Source organism: Rhipicephalus sanguineus, chromosome 11 (assembly GCF_013339695.2).
Source record: "Rhipicephalus sanguineus isolate Rsan-2018 chromosome 11, BIME_Rsan_1.4, whole genome shotgun sequence".
NCBI classification, from domain to species: Eukaryota; Metazoa; Arthropoda; class Arachnida; order Ixodida; family Ixodidae; genus Rhipicephalus; species Rhipicephalus sanguineus.
Genome location: NC_051186.1, coordinates 133,003,358 through 133,027,134, shown reverse-complemented (window position 1 = coordinate 133,027,134; position 23,777 = coordinate 133,003,358). Strand labels below are relative to the sequence as shown.

At 43.2% G+C, this 23,777-nt stretch overlaps 1 protein-coding gene across 3 annotated transcripts in view; it reads left to right on the top strand.

Annotated features, from left to right (window-relative positions):
- Positions 1-23,777, top strand: part of LOC119374535 (regulator of G-protein signaling 7) — a 92,034-nt gene that overhangs the window by 42,861 nt on the left and 25,396 nt on the right. For 2 of the 3 annotated variants that reach the window (XM_037644672.2, XM_037644670.2), the window contains exons 2-14: positions 521-617; positions 3,764-3,814; positions 4,636-4,742; positions 5,964-6,015; positions 6,857-6,998; positions 8,544-8,625; positions 10,668-10,742; positions 14,703-14,792; positions 15,933-15,994; positions 16,501-16,614; positions 19,953-20,078; positions 20,419-20,493; positions 21,236-21,347. In XM_037644672.2, the coding sequence (XP_037500600.1) occupies positions 521-617; positions 3,764-3,814; positions 4,636-4,742; positions 5,964-6,015; positions 6,857-6,998; positions 8,544-8,625; positions 10,668-10,742; positions 14,703-14,792; positions 15,933-15,994; positions 16,501-16,614; positions 19,953-20,078; positions 20,419-20,493; positions 21,236-21,347 (1,185 nt within the window). The remainder of the gene's footprint in view (positions 1-520; positions 618-3,763; positions 3,815-4,635; positions 4,743-5,963; positions 6,016-6,856; positions 6,999-8,543; positions 8,626-10,667; positions 10,743-14,702; positions 14,793-15,932; positions 15,995-16,500; positions 16,615-19,952; positions 20,079-20,418; positions 20,494-21,235; positions 21,348-23,777) is intronic. The other variant, XM_037644671.2, reaches the window with a different exon arrangement.

Here is a 23,777-nt window from a genome sequence, read left to right as displayed (position 1 = left end):
CAAGTGGATGTGTTGGATTCGTGTGTTGATCGCTTATCGATTCTAAAGGGATTCTATAGAATGTCATAGTCCATAGAATGTTTTTGTATTTATGGTATACGATATGGTTGATTATCCAGGGAAGGGGCAGACTAGCTATCTTCATTATTTGTGCCTTAATTGGGGTAGCCTCGACGTGACATACCTTCCCATTGATTTGTGGTTATTAAACAGCAACAAACAACTCGTACATTGAATCAAGTCCCTTGAATTTCTGCAAATCTAACATTACTTCATCGGAAACTTGCCTGCCTTCATGCGCAGTTTATGTTCAATGCAAATATGCTCTGATCTCCAAGGAGTGATTTTTTACTTGCACAATTTCTGTTATAGAAATTTGTGCATTGACGCCCTAAGTACAAAATTCTAATTGAATTCATGTAGCCTCTGAGGAATTTCCCACGTAAGCTATGTACGGGAATGCCTTCACTGATGATGCAATATCTGCTTTTCCCTCTTGTTCTTCTTCACCCTCCAACAGATGGAGCAAATTGTGGAGCGCATGCAGAACGAACAGACCGGCGTGCCCGTGCGGACGGTCAAGAGCTTCATGTCAAAGATACCCAGCGTGTTCACCGGTGAGTCTCCCGTCTTGTGCAGTTATTGGAAGCACGAAAAGCCGTTGCAAAAAACTCGAGACCATTCGACTCAGTGAAGGCATTCTATAGGTGACCTTAGTGAAGGGGGGTGACCAGTGGAGATGATGGGCACATCTCCTTTTGGTGTTGTCTAGCGTAAGTGTAGAGTTCTCTTGTAAACTCCAGCCTTCCCTAGAACACTGTTTGTGGGCGGCATCAGCATGGTGTCTTCATAGCATTTGTCAGCATCTTGAGGAGCCCCTTAAAGAGTGCATGGCAAAATGCATGTTTAGCATGAAATTTTCACAAAGCCAGAACTTCCTCGATGTGTTCCATTCTCCACAACGGCATTACATGTTGTCCTGCAGAGGCTTTGATTGCACCATCAGTGCACCACTCTATAAACAGCAGCCGTGACAGGCGCACCACCGCAGCGGCCAAAGGCAAGGCGGCAACCGATGTTGTTTTTTGTCTACGCACTCAGTCTACATGTACAGCGATTCGCTGGAGACAAGCATTTAACAGCTCTGCTGTAAAAAAATTGCTGGATCCAGTGCTTCAACAACACGGGGGGGGGGGGGGGGGGCTGTCTTCATTTAGGCATTCTCCTTGTCGAAATATTGACTTCAGCAACACGTCTTGCTCGACGATTTCTCATCACTTCAAGCCTTCGCCTTCTCCTGAACTCCAGTCTTGTCTGGATGTTGGAGTCGTGTCATGCTAGGAAGCCTACATGCACACACCCAACCTACATGCACCAACCTACATACACCCAACCTACATGCACGCACGCAGGCCAAAGTGCATGTCCCAGGAGAGAACAAACTTTCAGTGTAAACATCACCACAAGCATTGACATTTTTTCTTTTGAAGTAAACATTCCTCTCTAGAGCTCTATCTCTCTCTGTCGCTTATAAGGGAGGTAATGTGGAATTTCACATAAAGACATGCGCGCATGTGTTTGAGTGTGTGACCTATGGCATTTGGCAGTATAGGCAATGAAAAGCAGTTTTCCCATGGTTGCGTGATCAATACTTACAAGGGGCATTTAGAATGATTCAGGTTTGTTGAAGTGTATTTCTTGTCAGTTCTTGGCTCAAAGCACTCAGCTATCTATCTAATGTTTCCCTTACCTTGTTTCCTTTTCTCTTTCATGAACCTTTCATATTGCAACATGCACTGAAAATAAACTTTGCCTGTGCCTGAATATACTTCACCTGTGCCAAAGCGCATTTTCCCAATAACGATGTAACAAAATCAAAAAGCATTCATTTGCTTTTCTTCATTCTTTGATTTGCAGTTTCCTAAGTAAACTTGACTTCTTCCATAACCAAGATGCACATAGGAAAAGTGGCTATGTTTGGAAACCGGGTTATTTCTTCTTCTTCATCTTGCTGACGTTATTATTTCTGGCTCACTTCCTTGTATGAGTTTTATTTCTATGTTAACTAAAGCATTTTGGAATATAACCGTAAACAGTGCTAGTTGAGGCAGAGAAAATGAAACGTGTGAATTAAATGTGTCTCCTTTTTTTACCATTGCATTTGCTGTGTCAAGGTGCAACTATCCCAGCTTCTTAACACTGCTATATTGTAGCATGCTATTCAGCAGAGCTAGTTGGTTCGTAGTTAATGCAAAAAGGCACCAGTGGAACTGAAAAACACGTGAAATATGGGAAACATGTAAGGAAGCTACGTCCTTCTCTATCTCCCCTTTGTCTTGGTGCCTTTTTTTTGTTTTGTTTCTTGCTTTTTGCAGTTTTTGTGTGAATTCACGTGCTGGGTATGTTTTCTTTCCTCAGAAGTTCATTGCTGTGCTCAAAATAAATTGTGCTTCTCAAAGGTTCCATTCAGCTCATACAGATGCCATTATCTTCTTTGCTTTCTGTAGCTGCTGTGATTTCACATTCGCTGTGCTAAAATATTTGTCGATATTTTGGTCACCTGTCATCGACTGTAGAACCAGTTTTGTGAACCCCAGTTGAACCACTGTACAACAAATGGGGATATAACAAGCTGTCAGATATTACGAAGTCAGTTAATTGTAAATTTGGTTGGTCTGCATTCTACTGGTCTAACAGAACTGGAAAAAAAAGCAGCCCTGAGACAGTGTTGCTTACATTAACACAAACATTTGTTCTGTTGCTGCTCAACGTATTCATTTTAGTTGTTAGAATTTCACGTACTCAGCAAAAGCTACTGAAGATGGTGCTACCCAAACATAAATCCTCACACACACATACATACATCACACACACAAACACACACTGGCTGATAGCCTATTGGCTTGACTAGCCCAGTGCTCTCAAGCCACCATGCTGATTTCATGTGATCACACTTGAATGTTTGCATATTAACTTGGTGCACAGCATAATTGCCAATTAAAAACTGTTCATGTACAATGCAATTACACACCCTGGCCATTCTATAATCTCATGAAAGCATTGACTGAAGGATGTGGTAGTGCCTAACATCGGCGACAAGTAACAATATTTGCTGTATGGTGCGCAAATGCACAAAGCACACCCAAATGCAAATGCCTTCTGCTGCACCGTTTCCTAAAGACATTCATATGCCCTGTCAGCATTGTCTGCTCAGTCATGTGTCCAGAAAACCATTGAGAAGCTGGTCACTGTATCATAGATGTCGTTACTTCTCACCAATATTTAGACGTAACCATAATTTCAAGTCTACACTTTTGCAATATCATACAACATTGCAAGGGTGTACAGCGTGGTCCACTGTTAAAGGGAACACTCAAATGAGCACCTCTCATATTGCTGACTCCCTAACTGCAAGTGGATGTGGAAGCATTGTTCATGGATGGCACTATAGTCTTCCAAAGGAGTCAGAACTGCCACAGACCAGTACTCTTATGCAAATCTAAGCTACTATGCTTTTGCAAGAGAGCAAAATCAGGACATGCCCTGCACACAAGTGTTCCCTTTAACAGTTGACCCGTCTGTACGTGATTATGAAGCATTGTTGCAGTTTAATTTATTAGGCACTTCTAGAAGTGCCAATAAGTGGCCATGCGCATTCTGAAGGCAAAATGCTTTTGCATTTTGCCTTCAGAATGCGCATGGCCACTTTTGGACGCTATTTCGAAATTTTCTTACTTCATGTGTGTTTTTTTTTTCACTGCAGGAGCTGACCTGATTGCATGGATGATGAAGAACCTTGACGTCGACGATCAGAGTGAGTTGACATGTTTGCCACTTCCGTCACACATATGTCCAACTCTCTGAAACATTGTCTAAGTTTACATGGCAGTTTTTAAGCCGGCATACAAGTTTCCTAATCAGTTTGCCATCCACGCTGTTGATGCTAACGATTCTTGTCTTAGAATTTAGTTTAGTGGCGTGCACAGGCTGTTTTAAACTTGCGTAGAAACAAAGTGTGGGGCATGGAGATGCCGAATTACTGGATGAAATGTCATTTATTACGCGCACAATGTAAGATCGTGCAATTGATAATGAAGCAAAGGACAGCATATAGGGAATTGCCATTTCTAGTTTTTCATTTGAAGTGCAGTAAATAGGAGATAAACGGAAACTCAAAGTGGATGAGAAAATAGCTCACTGTGGGTGCAAACTGAACCCACAACCTCTGGATTACATGTGCGGTGTACTATACCATTGTGGAATCGGAAGAGCTCCAGATTTAGAATTTAGTAACGTCTCCTTTGGAAGTTGTGACAATTAAAAAAGAAGGGGGGGGGGGTCGTTCATAATGGTGTATGACTGCTTATCTGCTACAGTAATATAACTGTTGCAGAGGAAAGGTAAACACAGTCAGGAAAAACGGGACATTAATTTGATGTGACAAGATTGGGAATCTTTCAGGTGTAACATGGAAGCAGCCACTGGAAGGCAGTGGTAATTGCAGATTGCTTATAGAAAAGCCTTGACCCTGAAGTAGTGACCACGACGATGCATAGATATTGTATAGTTGCAGCAATGTGTGCTCTGAGAGGGCCAGCAAGGAAGTGATTGCATCACACCTGCCTTTGCTCACAGCGGAAGCTCTACACCTGGCACACCTGATGGCCTCGCATGGCTACTTCTTCCCTATCGACGACCATGTGCTCACCGTCAAGGCAGACGGCACCTTTTATCGCTTCCAGGTGCGTACGTGCATATAACTGTTGCCTTTCATGCCCTACTCATAGTTTGTATGTTTGATTATTTAGTTGGTTAGTTATTCAGGTAGCTACCTAGTTCGGTAATTAGTCATTCAGTCAGTCAGTCAAACAGTGACTTAACTGGTTAGTTAGTTAGTTAGTTAGTTAGTTAGTTAGTTAGTTAGTTAGTTAGTTAGTTAGTTAGTTAGTTAGTTAGTTAATTAGTTAGTTAGTTAGTTAGTTAGTTAGTTAGTTAGTTAGTTAGTTAGTTAGTTAGTTAGTTAGTTAGTTAGTTAGTTAGTTAGTTGGTTGGTTGGTTGGTTGGTTGGTTGGTTGGTTGGTTGGTTGGTTGGTTAGTTAGTCAGTTAGTTAGTTAATATATATATATATATATATATATATATATATATAACCCATCAGTGAGTTTGGGAGTTTTTTTTCTGCAGCACCAACATGGCATTACTGTAAGGAGGTACATAGTATACATAGTACATATCTTAGAATCGGGAACAAACCAAACATGAGAAAAGTTTTTGAGCCACAATGTTCTACTCAGGAAGCAGTGTGCTATGTAGTAGCATCTCCTCAGAATGCAGTCAGTACCCATTTTAAGCAGGTTTTTCCTCCATAGAAATAGCATGCAGACGTAAAGAGGTAGCTGCTTTGACAGAAGTTGTAGGTTGCCTGCACATTACAAAAGATCCTCTGGTGGCAATATTGACGTGGCCAGGTGTTTGTGTCAATGTATTTGCGGTTAAAGTTCTTTTTAACTGCTGCTCTGAATCTCTTTTTAGTCTTTTTGATACTGGTTTCACATGGGGCATTTTTTTATCGTGATTATAAGCTTGGTTGGGTTTGAGTTTCTATACTGCAATGGGCTCCTTTCTGCAAGCTTTGGGAGGGCAATGTAATCACAGCAGAGGTGCTCAGTCTGCATCAGACTCAGCTGCGGTTTATGTGCACTGTATGACGGTCATTGAATGAGAGAGAAGTTTGCAAGAAAATGGAGACTTGAAGTTATTAACAGCAGTAACTACAGCCTTTTTTTTTTATTCGGGGACTCGGCTTCATCGGGGCAACAACATCTCTCACCTTGACATATTTATGCAATGACTTCAGCAATGTGTATAGTGTTCTACCACTGTTGATCATTATCTGATGACTTACTTCGCAATACTGCATAAGTTACCTCGGCCAATGAATGTCCTTTTTGCATGCTTACAGACGCCTTACTTCTGGCCCTCAAATTGCTGGGAACCTGAAAATACTGACTACGGTAAGCCAGTCTTCTGGTGATTGCAGTTGCTCTAGGAGAGTATTAAATGTTAATGTACTGATGAGTCTTTATTTTTATTGCTCTGTAGTTAACAAGCTATGCCTGTACTGTTGTCGGCTTGTAAATGAACAACTGGAATAATGGTTAGGTACACCGCATAGTACTTGAAATCAAGGGTAAAAGAAATACAAATGTTACGTTAAGCTGAATTCGTTAATTACATTTTCTAAATCACAGCTGGGTGTTACCCTGAGAAGATATCCAAAAAATGGCAGGAAGGGAAAGATGGAAGCTTGTGGTGAAAAAATCCGATGAAGTACTGACCACCTGCTTATGGATTTTTTCATCATGAGAAGATATGCAATACAAGAGAGGGGAACAAAACGCGAAAAATGAGGGATGGAAGACATTTTTGTCAGATGTTATTCAGTAATCTTATTTTGAAAAAGGAGTGTGCGGTATTTCAACACTCCCATAGAGGCTCAGTCTGGCCAGTTTCTGCGAACACCGTTTGGAAAACGCTTAGTTGTCGAATTTTGAGGACACAGTTACACCACACATCCAAAGTTCCCCATTAAACCTTGTCGCTTAGACCTTGGGTTAATTTTGAATGTTCCTTTTACCCTAATTACTAACCAGTTGTGTTTGTTGATGGAGTTTTCACCTATAGGCAGTGCTATTCCCTAATGTTAACAGGCTAACCATCGAGTCTTGCTAGCATGTCCCACCTTTTAGGAAGACTCTGCACTAAGTGTTGTACTGTTGGTCCCCGCTGTACTCGTGTAACTTGTTTTCTATTCGTTCCTTCTTCCTCTTCCGGTGAACACGATTGGCTGCACAGCCGTGTACCTGTGCAAGCGAACAATGCAGAACAAGGCCCGCCTGGAGCTGGCCGACTACGAGGCTGAGAACCTGGCCCGGCTTCAGAAAATGTTTTCGCGCAAGTGGGAGTTCATCTTCATGCAAGCTGAGGCACAGGCAAAGTGAGTGTGCCAAGGAACTGCAATACTCGAACATCCTTGACACTTGTGGAGCAAATAGCAGACTATTTGACATTTCTTAAAGGCGCCCTGCAACACTTTTCCAAGTAACCATCAAATGGCTTCACTAAATAAGTTTGTTGCCTCGCGAATTGACCGCCGCAAAAGTTTTCAGAATCCGTCAAGTACGAGCGGAGTTGCAGAGATTTGTCGCACGCTGTAATTGCTTTCTCTCTTCCCGACGAGCGCGCTTGAAGCTAAGCAGGGAGGGATGGCGCGGGGGAAAGAAGTTACGTCATGCGCACGTCATGACCTCGAGCACTCTCTCTTTTTTTTTTTCTTTGAACGCGCGGCTTACTTTCAGCGTGATCGCAAGCACGCCCGGGCACGTGGCAGCCTCGGTAACTATGCAGCTCACGATGCTCAAATCAGCCAATGGCCGCGAATTTGGGTAAATGGTGCGGTCATCTGGGTATGTGGCATCATTTGCTGAAAGAAGAAGGAACAATTTCCAGCTGACTTTGAAAATTAATTGTAAATTCCAGGCCCCGTGCTGCGCTACACTCAAACCTCGATATAACTAACACGGATATAACGAATTATCGGTTATAACGAAGTAAATTAATAATAGCCTTGGTAATAGATACAGTGGTTCGAATATACGCTTATAACGAATTTTCGGATATAGCGAAGTATTTAGGTGTCAATTGCGACTTTGTTATAATGAGGTTTAAGTGTATAATGTTTGGCTTATGTGTTCTCAGAAGCCTCAACTACCGACGGCAGCGTTTTCTGACCACGCTGAAAAAGTGTTGCAGAGTGCCTTTAACCTCCTCAGACCCAGAGACCATACAGGAACACATGAATGCTCTTCAAGTCAGTTCTCATTACAAAATGGGGCGTTACGAGCATGAAAATGCGCTTTTTGTTTAAATGTTGATACTAAATGTGGCAGCATCTCCACTTAAGTGTACAAAGTCGCCATCTCCTCAGATTGCTTGTCGTAAAAAAATGCTTTGTATTGGCCAAAACACAGAGGTGATTGAATATGTAAAACGATGTGATAGGACGGCACACCGAGGCTGCGTCACAGATTTTCGTGTCAACTCGTAGTATTAGGAGAAAGGAATTTTGCAGGCATTTCTTGTTGTCTATGATGCTACAGCGATGCAGAACAATGTGATGTGAATTTTCACAAAAGAGTTGACTGCAGTAGTGCTCTTAAAATTTCTTCCAATTGCCTCTGCCTGTAAAATCTCTGCATGTCTGATCACCGTATTTGTCTTTGCACTCATGACGGGACAATATTAGTGCACAATCACTTGCACAGTCACCAAAGTACTTTAATGAGTGCCTCGTGAGAGAACAGGTAAAACTTAGCATTAGCTAAAGGGGCTGTGAACATTTCTTTCAAATTAGTGAAAGACGTGCATGACCACCTAGGCTGATGTATCTTTTTAAATCTTTTTTTACTCGTGCAAGTGAAGAACTATCGGTACAGCTGTATTGCATTGCTGTAGGGTCATCAGCTGTGTCCCTCTCTTTCAGGGTCGACAAGAAAAGGGACAAGTTAGAAAGAAAAGTCCTCGATAGCCAAGAGAGGGCTTTCTGGGATGTACATAGGCCAGTGGTGAGTAGTCGCAGCACCTGCTTCGTTCTGGTACTTTCCTCCAAGCAAGCATTCAGGGATGGAAGTGCTGCTCCAAAAGAGAAATGCTGCTACATGCTGCTCCAAACTGTGATCTTTGTTAGTAACTGCTCCAAAGCTGCTCCGAAACGTCACTGAGAAAATGTATACGAGGAACATTAACCGTGTGACCAACTCGCAAGCCCCAAAGAAACCGAAAACGATGTGCATACCATCATCCTAGCATGCTACTGGTATGCAGCTTTATCAGCTGTCATCTCATTTATCAACAAGAACTGTAATTTCAAGCATATAGCTCATTTAGCTGTTTTTTGTTTTGTTTTTTCAACTTGACATGCAGGCTGTTTCGATGAAATGTGAAAATGGCCGAGATTGCTTTAACCTCATACCTATAATGAGTCATATTAATGTAACTTTAGCAGCAGTGAAATATTTTTTACTTGACACACAGTTCATCTGTGAAGATCACAGGTGCCTTGCTCTCGTAACATTTTTATTAGGAGTGTGCGATTATTCAAACTTTCGAATATTTTTCGAGTAGTGTTTGCTATTCAATTCGATTCACACTGGAATTTTACTGTTCGAACTATTCGAACTTCCCAAAGACAAATACAGTCAACGTCCGATTGAAAGTGACCCCTTCAGATTTTAATATGCTTCACCACATTACACTCTCGTATTGCGGCAAAGCTGTCTTTCAAGCTCCGTTACGGTCGAACATAGCCAAGACACAGTCAACGTCCGATTAGAAGGGGTCCCTAGATTTTCAATATGCTTCACCTCATCGTACCCCCGCATTGTGGCAAAGCTGTCTTTCAAGCTCCGCTACGGTCCCAAGTGTATTAACTCAAAAAAACGCTGGTTCCAACATGGAGATGAAAGATGTGGCAGAGGTGGGGGCTCAATTAATGCTGTTTTGGACCTGAAATTTGGGCACAAAATCCGAAAAATCGGACGCCGAAGCTTTTTAGCATCCAAAATTTCAGATGTTATTACATATCAATGTCTACGAGGCAGATTTGGAACTCCGGACTTGAAGGGAGCACACCATTGTCTGCCACATCAGTTGGGCTTCCACAAAAGTGCCACAGAAAGAGGAGGAGAGGCTGAGGAAATGGCATCTTTGCCTGTCACATGTAAAGTGTTGTCAGCAACACTTTGGTTGCACCATATCCTGTACATAAATACAATTCAGCCTCTACATTGCGCTTCAACCTAGCGAAAAGACACACTTTCATGTTGCTATCTCATAAGAACATGCTTAGGAATCCTCTCCAACTTTCTTTTGTGCAATTTCGCTTCGAAGTATTTGAAAAACATTCTAGAAATATTCGAAAAATATTCTATTCGATTCGCATTCACACCTCAATATTCGAATCCGCTTCGCACCCAAAATTTTGCTATTAGCACAGCTGTAATTTTTATTTTAAAATGTGTATTGTCTAAAAGAAACACCCTCTATATACCACATTTATAATAAGTAATAAAATAACAAAATTTTTGCACCATATGTAGCATTACTGTGAGGTATGGAATAATGTAATAACGCACCATGTAATCATGCGCCGTCACAGGATGGTGCATGAATACTTTACACCAGGGGTCGGCAACCTATGGCCCGCGGGGCACTATGATGTGGCCCCTGGCACGACGTCAAACCCCTCCCCTTGTCACTTCCTATCTTCACTGTAAAGTTCCTATCTCGACTGTAACCTCCTATCTGAACTGTAAAGAAGCTCTTTTGGTGCTAAACAAATATGATTTCTGTTGCAGTTTCCATAAGCATCATTTCTGCACCAGTTTTGTGCTGTACACTATTGTCAATTTGCCGAATGTTTTCTCTTTGTCTGCAAAGCCTCCCCCCCCCCCCCCCACCATTTTGTGTTCATGCAACTCAGCCCTCTGACTCAAAAGGTTGCCAACCCCTGCTTTATAGAATGTGAGGTCTCATGGTATTTCTGATGTGTCATCACAAGTGTTTGTCCTTTTTTTGGCTGCTGACTTTACCTGACACCTTTTTTCAGCCGGGCTGTGTAAATACTACGGAAATCGACATTAAGAAGGCCTGCCGCATGAACAAACCAATCAAAAGCGCAAAGGTGAGTGGGCGTGCAACATTTCCCCCTCTTTCCTTTTTTTTTTGCCTGTTCTCGTCACATTCTGTGTGAAGTTCAATCGATGCATTTGCAGTCACTTTTCTTTAATAACTGCGGTTGTACTAAATGAGGCATTTACTGCATGCCAATATGCCTAACAGAGAACATGGTAGTTGCATTTGACAAGGTTCCACGACCTTACGCATAATTAAAAATGTTATTGGGGAATGACACTGTTGTTGAGTGTGGAAATCTCAAGTAACGGTGCACCGGCCGATTCACGAGAGAAAAATAAAAGGCCCTGGCTTACCACAAGAAAAGTACAAAGTTGTGTCAGCTGGCATTTACTGCAGCATTTACGGAAATAGTGAAGGGCATTTGAACAACAGAATTGTTGACACTTACTGACTTATAATCACAGTCACTATCAACAGTCTATAGCTGTACCTACAGATAAGGTCTTCAGGTTGTGTGTGTTCTTTTTTTTTTCATTTTCATGCAGTCGTTCCTTTCTAAGAAGGTGAACAAACCCTAGCAAAAATTCCCAATAAAAAACCAATAGCCTATTGGGTTATTGACACCTATTGGTCTATTGGTTCTATAGGTATATTGGAACTGTATTTGGCTATTGGTCTATTGGTTCTATATCAGCCTACTGGACCTATATTGGTGTATTGGTTCTCTATTAGCCAATTGGAATTATATTGGCCTATTGGTTCTGTATTTGCCTGCTGGCATTGTATTAGTTTTGTATTTGCCCACTACTCAGCCCCATTAGAATTAGTCTTGCGCAAGTGTTTTATGGGTGTCTTGTCGTCATGCAGAAGGCCCACACTGTGGCAGCGCCCCTGCAATGATAATCACAGTGGATGAATGAGGCATATGTTCAAATATATTCTCAAAATCAAAACTACAAGTGCTTCTTCTGGCCCTTGATGATGTTGGCGATCTTGCGGGCGACTATGTTGCCAAGGCAACTATGTCTTGTGTCAATTTCTTCTGGACTGCCTCATCCGCACTCGAGGAAGTGCCTGAAAGATTCTGTAAATAAACAGAGCCATGAAATCAGAAAACAGTAACACATGTTTAATTAAAGTTTACCTTCGAAGCAACGTATAGAAAGTAGGCGGCACAGTGAGAAATTATCTCGACCTTAATTCACTGCACATGTTCACAATGTTGCAGGAGCTGAACTATAGCAAAAAACTGAGTGAAATGTTACACACCCAACTGTGGCTTATTGCGTAGAAGAAAACAGTATATCGGCAAAATTTTGCGGCAAGAAAGGAAGGAAAAGAAGGGGGCAAAGTTTTTTTAAAAATTAAGCAGCACCTTATCCCGTTTACACACTTGCGTCCTGTGTTTTTTGAGCTGTACCCAAGAATGAACTGCAAACTCGTCCTTAAATTACAGCAAACTCGATAATCACTTACTATCTGTGACGTGCTCTTTTTCACGATGGCGGTGCGACTATCATACCTAGAGCATGCCACTAAATCTCAACTTAAAGATGGCATGAAATAAATTAAGCTAGGGTAGATTCACGATGAGGCAACGGTAATATCTAAGACAGTAGTAAAGGCAGCCTAGATTCCATATCGTTGCAAGCCCAACACAGCAGTCAGGCTGCAATGAGTTAGATATAACACACGTGCTGCATGTTACGTGCTTATGCAATTAAGCCAACAACATTAATAAACCCACTCCTGCGATAGCCCTAATTGGGCTGCAGTATGTAAAAATAAAAAAATATGAAATAAAAAATCGCACCAGTGCATTACATATGCTATGCACATTTTGTATAATGAATTATCATGTGGCCTCCTGTGGTTCTTGTGACATTATGTCGAACAAGTATGATAAGCCGATTGGCGCGCACTACAACACACAAACCGCATCGACTAGAGCGTTTTACTATGAGGCGATAAACGCGTTTTCGGCTTAACACGCACGTTGTAAATACTTACAAAGGGCTTGCGAGACTCCAACTACACTCACGAGCAGGGCGCCTGTCCTTTACCTCTAATCTATGCTACGTTTTTTTGTGCATACTGACAAACACAAAAACAAACTGCAATAATATATGCGCTCAATCATTCAACTTCTGAGAGCGTGTGGACTTGCAATCGAGGCGTCGCTGTCATCAAATACCGGAGACAAAGGACGAGGGACTTGTTTTCCTGACCTTTCGGCTTCGTCCCAAGTTTGAATACAAAAAAAGGTGATATCAAATAAATACTAAATAGGAGTAACTACCATGCCCACTCAACTCACCAAACAATCGGAGCACATGGGCCTTGTTGCTCGTCTTGCCATTATTCTTGGTGCCACTTTGTAGAGTCGAAATCGGTCGAAATCGGTCGAAATCCAAGACATTTATGGCTCAGAACGTCTCCATCTGGTGCACGCTGAACACAGTCTTCACGTTATCGTCGCGGAAGCACACTAAAGCAAACATCGTGTAAGCAGGCTTACGTGAAGCATCGAGATCACACAAAGCGCGCGCTAGGGCGACAGCATAGCGACAGTGGGCGACAGACACAACGTTTTGGCTTAGCTTGGCCGCAGGCTGGGCTTGTCTTCGTATCGGCCGAGCGCGGATGGCGCGCCAAACGCACGGTCGGTCGCGTTTGCAGATCCACAATTCTTTCTCCTGTATCTTTACAGCACTACTTATATTGCTTAGCATAACTTTACATATTATCCAAAGCTTATCTTAAAGCTTAGCACATGGCTTAGCCTGCTTAACCAAGGAACGTGTAAAAAAAAAATGTTCACACATGCAGCGTCCCCACGCCGCGCACCGTCTCACTTTTTTTTTTTTTTGTCACCTGGCTGGTTCTATGCCGGTTGTGATCTCATGGCGGTTTCTTTATTATTATTCTGTGGTGTCTGTGTTGTCGATTCCTTCGCAAGTTCTTCGTTAGCGTGTTTTACTATAGTGCCCGTTTACCGCACGGCATGGAGACACCGTACCGCCGTGGTCGACACGCAGCCTTTTTATATAACTCTTTTAGTCGCGTGAGTTGCTAACTGCACACGGTGTCTCACGGTGTACGATTAAGCTCAATCGGGATCAGACTTATCAAAAGTGCATTGATCCCGTCTGCAGCTTGCGTATAATATAGCCAATCATGATCAAGAAATTTGATCGGGATCGGGTCCGACGCGCTCAATCAGTCATAAGATGTTATAAACAGCTACCAATAGGTGGTAGCTGTTTGAACAATAAAACTCCTGTTGGCCTTATACATCTTCTGTTAGTACATTAAGAAACCAATAGGAGTACTTATTTGACCAATACAACTCCTATTGGCACAATAAGTCACCGATAGGCAGCACCGATTTGACCAATACAACTCCTATTGGTCCAATAAGACACCAAAAGGCAGCCCCTATTTGACCAATACAACCTCTATTGGTCCAATAAGACACCAATAGGTGGTGGCTATTGGTGTCTATTGGTACCCATACAAGTCTTATACAACCAATACAGCTCCAATAGATGTCCTATAGAACCAATAGCGATTTCCTATTGGACCAATAGGAAATCCTATTGGTATTTTTGCTAGGGAAAGTATATTTTTGATTTACCATGTTCACATCGCATTTAATAGGTATGAAATATACAGAAAATTCGGAGCTAAAGCCAGGGTACAAGATAAGTGCAAATTTTGAAGCGCAAGTTGGCTTTTTGGCACTTTCACGGTAATGCGAAAAAGGCGGCTTCACGGCAGTATGCGGGGATCTTTCTTCTTATCTTTATTTTTCCACAGTGTGTAGTTGGGTGTGTTGGTTATGTAAGGGACATGTTATCTGTGAGAAAATGCGGTACACATTGCCATGATAGGTGCGCATTGCAGCTGTTTTCAATTGCGCAACGAGCCTCATTCTGCTAAAAATGTTGTTCATTCTTGGGTTTTTAAAACACATTTTCCATTTGCTTTCGATTCTCCGTTTCAGCACTTGCAGTGCGCAGTACCTGGCGGACGCATCAGTCCCAGCGTGTCGGAAGGCGAGATTAACACACCGCTAGATGTTCTCAAGAAGGAGGCAAGTATCATTAACGCATTCTGGTGGGAGTAGGGGTATGTGCTCCTTTTTTTTTAGCTGATGATCACTCTCAACAAGCTATCGATCTCACCACATCATCACTCCTGCAAGGCATACTTCTGTGTTCAAAACTTCATAACTGCGTCTGTCTCTCTGAGAGCGAGATGCAGTCTTCATTTCATTTTGATACAACACACATTACAAACACTGTAGTGCATCCTGCCACTGACTCATGCACTGCCAAGTGCTGTGTAACTTGATGGCATATGGGTAAATTGCATACGCATATGCGTAATTAGCGGACTTCAGTAGTTTTATGTGACTCAACTACTGTTGGCTGTGCTTTCAACTACTATCACAATCACATAGCTATTGCTCTGCATCCAAGACAGGCTTTCACCCAGCAAACTTGTGTTCTTTGCATTCATTCTTTCTGCTGATGCCCCCACCTGTATACTATTACAAGCAGTATATCTAGGAGTTTTGTTTCGTGTAGGTGTTAACAAATGGGGGGGGGGGGGGTCAATAACCTCATTATACATTGTCTTGGGGGCCATTATACATTGTTTTGAATAATCGCATTGTTACATAGAAGGCTGAACTTACGTTAACCGTGTTGTGCGTTCATGTAAATATGTCCTTGTATGTTACAGTGTAATTATCCAACACATTGTCCAGGAACCACTTTCTACTTCTCTGTGGGATGTTCTGGAAAATATTTGGCGGGTTTTAGGGTCACCCTGAGTTAAGAGAATGGGGCGTAAGCATATAAACACCCCTGCTTTCACTATGCACTTGTTGCTTTCTAACTGCTCAATCTCGTGCACTGGATCCCTTGTGGGAAGAGTTATACATTTTGCACTGTCTGGTATCCTTGTTCTCTTATTGTGAATGAATTACAACACAAAGAAGCAAGGATGAGAGGCGGCACACACATGCACTGTATTCAACAGTGCTTTACATTTGCAAGGCAATTCTCTTGAGACGTATTGAAGTAGCCTAGCGTCCACCACTGCCACATGCATCTCAAGATCATGAAGGATGTTCTTAGATCTGAGTCTATGTCCTGCTTCTATTAACTACTGCGTCAGTGTCTCAGTTCTTTTTCTTTCTTTTTTCCTTTCTTGCGTATATTTTCAGGTGGAGACGCTCAAAGCGAGGCTCGACGGTGGCAATGTCAAGATCACCGCAGCTCTTGAAACGTGAGTGCCTAGATTCCCACTGCATCACTTGTTCAGAACACTGGTAGCAGTGGTCGTCATGCCAAAGCTTTCAGTTGTCTAGAGTAATACAGTAGTAGCTTGACATTATACCAGCTTGCACAACCGTCACATATTCGCACTTTTTTTCTGTGTGTAGCGTGACATTGCATCATTTTGTGCTATACTTTACAACAAGCATTTCATGTCATACATTTTTTATGAAGTTTATGTACATTGTGACCCACGTGTTCTGTGACTATTTGCTTTAGAGCACGTAGTAGGAACAGAGCGAAACTCTTCTTTTTATGATGAAGTGCCTGACAGAAAAGCAACTAGAGGCATCGCCCAGAGGCTTGTCACATTTTTCTTTATGTTTTGTGTCTACTGCGTGAGCCATTTTCGTAGTTGGAGGAATTTACAAACCACCAGCCACAGCATTCATGTAACGTACATCAAACGAGGGATTGACTCGCGGATGTTAATCCCACCGCTTCCTCACCTTTCAGGTACAAATCGTATTACGAAAAGCACGCAGAGTACGATGGCTTCTGCATGCCGCTTGAGCCTTCCAACCCTTGGATCTCGGATAGCACCGAGTTCTGGGAAATGGAAAAGCAAACGTGAGTGGCCGAGTGCTTCGCTCTTCTCTTGCTCTCTGCTAGAGCTTCGTAGAATTAGTGCTTTCCTGTTCAGTGCTCCCTCGTTGACGTGCCTACTCAAGGCACATCATGTTAGAATAACAGAGAGCTGAGCTAGTTGGTGAGTATTCATTCTAAAAAGACGTCCTGACTTTTTTCTTGTGTCCGTGTTTGCACGCCCTGTCTTTTTAGAATGACATCAAGTTAATTTTCGCAGAGGTGTTTTCAATTGCGCAACGAGCCTCGTTCTGCTAAAAATGTTGTTCATTCTTGGGTTTTTAAAACACATTTTCCATTTGCTTTCGATTCCCCATTTCAGCACTTGCAGTGCGCAGTACCTGGCGGACGCATCAGTCCCAGCGTGTCGAGACCCCCTTTCCGAGACTTGAACTCATATGTACCACCAGAAACCCCTTATTGTTATTCGCCGCGAGATCGGGCTACAGGTGGCAGCACCGTCGCCGCGCTAGTGTGGATAGGTGGTTGACGGCGCGTATACAAACGCACAGAACAGCGCTTCGTTGTGAGCAATTTGACTCGATTTCCAGAAAACAAAATGCGTTCACTGCAGCTTTCTGGTAATATGTGCGCTGTTCATTCCCGAATTAATGCACGAAGCGCGCCGAACGTTACTATTACTTGTGAGAGAAGCGCATCCTGCCAACGAACGGGTTACTCGCTTTCGGCAACAGTGGGCGTTTTCGCAATGAATGACGTTTTCTTGTTGTTTTATTTCTACATGTTTAGCTTGTGTTCAGCCTACTACGCACTGCTGTAGCGTGACTGAATTAAGTATTTATTACTTGTTCATCTGGATACCCCCAAACAAAAAGAAAGACCGTATTCCTGCACGATGAGTTCAAATATATCACTTTGTGCACTGCGTGCTCAAATATTCATCGGCACTTCTTATTCAGTTCTCCATGAAATGTAGGACAGTTGATAGGTTTACTGAGGAAAGCTACGTGGTTGACAGCGCTTTAGCGCTACGGAGACGTTTAACACGCACACGTTTGTTTGTATTCCAGTAACAGTACACAAAGGTAACTGTACAGCACGGAACTTTCTTCGAATGATTATTTGCATGACAATTATGGAACAAAGGCCCGGTTATTTCACGTGACCAAAGTACGTTTTTTCATGCGAATAATGTCCGCTGCCTTCCGTCAATCTATAACAATGCAACACAAACGCTAAAGATAATGTAAAGAAAGAAAGATGTGGCTTCGCGTGAAATTACTACGGCATAAATGTAAAGTACACCGTTTGGATTAATTTTGACCACCAGGACTCTTTAAAGAGTACCTTAATCTAAGCACACGGGTGTTTTTGTATAAATTTTGCCAGAAATTAAAATTGCGCAAGGCAACTCAGTTTTGCGATTTCCATGTCATTCCATTTTCTGTTCTTTTTAGGGTGCAATTCAGGTACCAAAGTGTCAGACGTGACTTGACAGAAATATTTCTGCGTAGTGGGACCAGGACCGTACACAGCTAAAGCTCGTCGCATAACCTATAAACGACAGTCCCGAAGTTATACCACAACGTGCAAGTGCATGAGAGCCTGTTGTTTTGCCACCGAGCCGCTAAGAGGCTATATTCACATGAGATTTAATACTTCTCATCTTTAGGACAACGCCAAGTGCTTTGCAAGGCGCTTGAACCACAGAGCGGCACCTACACTGATATGACTCTCGTGAACGAAGGGTACGACGACCACACACAGCACTCTCGACAAGTACTCACTGATCTTATTACAGTACAAATACAGCCGATTAAGGCCAAATGCTTCTTTACATCATGTTAGGCATACGTACGTGTCGTTAAAGTTGCACTAATGCAACGGAACAAACCTCCTTTTGAGGACCTGCATGACGTACGCGCACATACAAACAATGTGGCTAGCAGACGACGCATGGAACGATCCACACTAGGCGCGGTTCAGCCAGAAGCCGCCAGGCGGCGACTCCGCTCCATCTCGGGGCCAATAACAACTTTTTGGACAGTTGTGTTTTGAAAACTGCCGATGGCACAGCTGAGTCACGTAGGGTGGAGTCACTGTTCATTTTGGGCCAGGGCTGTGTGTGTGTATACTCGTTGTTATTTATTGCACCACCATTGTCAAAGGTAGTTGCGCAGTTTAAAAAGCAAGCGCGTAACTGGCATAAGCTGCCATTACGGCTCAGGTGGAGAACATTACAATGGCGTGGCAGCACATTGCTGCTGTTTGGCATTTTTTTTCGATTAGCAATTTTCATATTACTGCACCTGAAATTAGTGTCTTACATTAATTTTTTTTGCGCTAGAAATCACATGATAAACTATTTTGTTGTTTGATTTTGAATTCTTCGGGGTCGCTGCTTGGTACGTGGCTCAAACAATGGCGTCATCAGGCTGTGCACAGTGAAAGACGAAATTGAGAAACTAGCCTTGCTCAGAAGACACTGAGATCGGGCTAGTTGGTACTGATGCCCATTAAAACCTTAGTTGAAAGTAGCGCTTGTCCCGTGTGCCTCTATTTCTGACAGAGTACGTAGGTCACAGAGGTTACATGCATGTACCACGGTCATTCGTGTCACCATGAGAATGTGATGTGTGGCTTTCTCTCAAAATCTTTTTGCACACAGTATGATGGACCAGTGCCCAACTTTGGTCCCATTTGGAGCACACTCAGTGAAACTCTAACCTAGATGAGGGCAGTGTTTGAGAAGTTATGTGGCCAGTGGGAGCTTCTTTCCTAATTTTTATACGTGAGAGCTCATTTTAGCATACCCCCTGGAAATTCAAAGCAGTGACCAGTGTTGTCTTTGCTTACCATATTTACTCGTATACTACAAGAGCTGGTTAATGCTGACTAGCGTTTGCTAAACGATGATAAGTGCTGGCGGGCTAATGATAGGCTATAACAGAACAACAACATCGTCTTCACTCAATACAAGTCCAATGATGCTCTCGGATGTACTACATGGACTAAGGTTACCCGGTCTGAACTTTTTTGGCTTCTCCGACAGAAAGCATTCTTTCCAAGCACGTGACAACAGTCACCCAAGTCTCCTTGGGTGACTGTCATGACATTACGACGCAACATTATCACTGACATCATCACTTTGTTACGTGATGACGTCGTGATGTTATCCTATGACGTCATCATTTAGTCTCGTGAGTTTTCCCACCATCGGGTAGTAATGCCACATACTAGATGGATGCCACATTTTTCCGTTTGATGGGGAATGTAAGGCTTTTGTACTGAAATTGCTGCTATTTAAAACTGTTCTATGAGTATTGCTCAATTGGTTAAAACTGCATTTTTTTCCTTTCCAGGACCAATGTTCCACCGCGTCGGGTGCGTCGCTGGAAGAACTCCCTCCAGGAGCTGCTCCGGGACCCTGCGGGCCGGGAGCACTTCATCCAGTTTCTGGAGAAAGAGTTTAGCCTCGAGAATCTCAGGTGAGCCATATACATATTTGAAGGACGCACCTGGCTGCGTCTTACTGTGGTTTAATTGGTAACAATTATGAACATGCCTTTGATACTAATTACAGGATTGGGGGCTTTGTTCTTATAAAAACTTGTTCAATTAATTGATTTATTAATCAGCGGTTTAATCTATCGAAGCAGCTTTTATGGAAACAGAGCTCCATCTTGCTGTCAGCAGCATACACAAAGCAATCAATCAAACAAGCTCTGGGTGCTGTATTAATTGATCGAGTGATTGAATGTTTAATCACTTCCAGCCTTCCTGAGAACAGCTTAAATGAATCAAGCTTCATTCACTGTTTCTTGCCAGGTTCTGGGAGGCTGTGCAAGAACTGAAGCAAATTCATCTGAAAGATGTCCCCGTCAAAGTACAAGAGATATGGAAGTGAGTTTCAGTTTTGCTTCGCATTTACAATCCTGTCGTTTTCATTTATAACTTTGTAGAATTTAATTGTCCTCAAATTGAACTTGTGCAAACACTTGCGAGTTGTCATCGTCGAGCATGTGGCCAGGGTTTTCAAAAGGAAAAAAGAAAACCAAGTGACAATATGTTATTTTTAATCATTCAAGTACCACATGCGAGGGGCAAACATTGGCCCAACCTCTAGTGAAAATTTTATGGGTAGCTTGCCCATGAAGTTGCCCACACATTACACACACATTATATACAGCACCATTTGGTGTATTATTCTTACAAGAGTCAAGCCCAATCATAAAATTTTATGGGATTGCAAAATAGTGCTCCATATGTAGTCATGATTAAGCTCACAAATACATGCTAACACAAGGTCTGGTTTTATTTAACCCTCCGACTGTTCAGCAAAAGTCTCTTGCTGATGGTCCAGCTCAGGGAGTTCGTATGGGTGCGTCAGCCAAACACATACACTTAATTCTACGACACGATAACACCACCACCATAACACGCCACAACAGTGGTGAACTTCTTTCAACATCTGCAGCTTTGGCAAACTGTGTTTTGAAAGCCAGAAGCACCAAGAGCATGGGCACATCAGTTTTGTGGGTAATTGTAGGCTGTTGGCGAGAAGTTCAGTCTTCACTATCATTGTGTTGGTGAGGCTCACGGACAGGGCAAATAAACCACGACACGCGCTGTGTTGCGTTTCCAGCGAGTACCTGGCTCCTGATGCCAACTGTCCCATCAACATCGACTCGAGAAGTTACGAGATCACCAAGGTCAACATGCAGAATCCCGACCGGTGGACGTTCGACGAAGCTGCCGTGAGTGGTTTGGCATTGCTTCAGACGCTTGTTCCTTCACTGCATGCCTTGTCCTCACCAGCTTATCTGACAAAAGTTTATGTTGTCTCTGGTGCCAAGTTAGCACGCTATTCAACAAGCACCATCTCACCATAACACACGTAAGTTAGCCGTAGTTAGCTCGCAGCTAGACGACTAGGGCTGGTGGAGTGCTTAAGGCTGTGTGGGATTGTGTACAGGGCCACTGGCAGTGGGCATGATTATGTATGTGCCACTTACATGAATTTCACGCTGTAAACTAGCAAGGTCTGAGTAGGGGCTAGTTGGTACTCAATTTCAAATTGTGATTACAGCGCAAAAGAAAACAAGGGACAAAAGAGCAACGAAAACGAGTGCTGAAGACAAACAGTGTTAGCGATGCTCGACGAACTAGAAATATACTGAAGCAAGGTCCGAGTACGGGCTAGTTAGTATTCCATTTCAAATTGTGATTACAGTGCAAAAGAAGACACAGGACAAAAGAGCAACGAAGACAGCGCTCGTCTTCGTTGCTCTTTTGTCCCGTGTCTTCTTTTGCACTGTAATCACAATTTGAAATGTAAACTAGCAACTGGTCATCATGACAACATGCACAACTGTGAGTAATTGTACAGAGTCGTCCACATTTAAGCTGAACACCTCATTAGTATTCAAGACCTCATTGAAGCTGTTGTTTAATACATAATTCGAAAAATCATTACTGTGTTTGTCGACACCGTTAGACGTTCTATAATGGGCATTGCACTCGTGAAGTATAAGAAACGTTCTAGTTTTACCGATTTGAATACTAATGAGGTGTTCAGCTTAGATGTGGTCGACAGGCCTGTACAAAACAGAAGGGAAGATATGGGAGGCTTGAAGCTATGAGAGTTCGTTGAATAAGGAATGTTGTTAGATGTCAAGCTTCAACATGGGAGTCTGTCTTTGTCAGGGCGAAGCCAGGTCATGTACTTGAAACATCATTTCAGTGAAGTGCCTTGTTCGACAACTTCTCATCTGCGCATGTGTTACAAGTGGCTTGCACCAGTGTGCAAATAACTAAACCAATTGAACGGCACTGAGAAACTCTTTCATTAGCCATATTTGCAAACTTCTAGTATTCCCTTTTAAGGAAAACCTAGCTCGTTCACGTACCTGACTAGTGTGTGTTGCCAGCTTTAGAATACTGTCAACTGCTGATTTTTCGGACGCCCGATTTTCCGGACATGCTCGAAAATTCGGACGCTTTCGCGGCACCGTCACCAGCCCCATTAACGTCTATGTATCAGAACGTCCAAAATTTCGGACGCTGAAACTATTCCACGTCCGAGTTTTCGGACTTTCTGCCCAAATTGCAAGTCCGAAAGGCATTATTTGAAGCCCCCACCTCTGCCGCGTCTATCATCTCGTAGGTTCGAACCAGCGCTTTCGCGAGTCTATCTGTTTGCGACAGTAGCAGAGTCCGAAAGTCAGCTTTGCCGCAATGCCGAAGCGTTATGGGGTGAAGCAGACCAGAAATTTAAAGGGGCCGCTATCGCGGCGCCGTGCGGCGATGTTATGGATAAGCAGCGGATTTCCGCTGGCAGCTGGTAAACGCGCCACTACGGCTTAATCGCTGACGACCCTTACGATAAGCATTTTCAGTTAACTGCTCGGTAGTGCACGTGGCCTAGCGCAGTTGCATGCGTACCGCACGCATTTAATAGGCGAAAACCCAAATGCGCCGCGCCGCCATTCCTGCTGCCTCTTTGTGCGAGACCGCTACGTGAGCCGCAACGGACGCGTTGCCTTCGCGGACGAAACCAGCTCGCCATTGCCGAGCCCGTCACGAACCCTGCCTTTCGGTGACGGGCTAGCAGAAACTAGCAGACGCACGCGCGTAAGGGTCTTTCCTTTCTGTCTAGCCTCGCACGTCACCGGAGGGCTCACATTGTTGTGCAAATAAAAATTATTATTATTATAAATGCGTGCGTACGATACAGCAACAGTACAGTGACGGCGTCAGCTTAGTTGGCGATGTGCTGCACACAACTAGAAACGATCGAATGGCAGCAAATGCTGTGTATCGGCGGAGATTCGGCGATGTGTGTGCGCATCGTTTACATGCGCACACGCATCGGGGAAAGCCGGACGAGTCGTCCGCTCATCTGCCATAGACTTTGTGTTCCGCGTCATCGTTTCCAAACGCTTCATGCGAGAGAGCCGTAATCTATTCCGCGCTTTGCTGTTATCTGCGGCGCTCATCACGAGATGCAAAAGTGGCGGTTAGCACGCACGCAGTTAAGCGGGGTTCGCAGCAAGTAACGAATGTATTTGCGAGAGCCTGGGCGCGCACCAAAATGCCTGATAATTGTACTGGGAAACATTAAAGCTATTTCGGACGTGGTTGTGGCGATTTGACTGCTTGAGCGGAATAAAAAAGCATGACTTTGT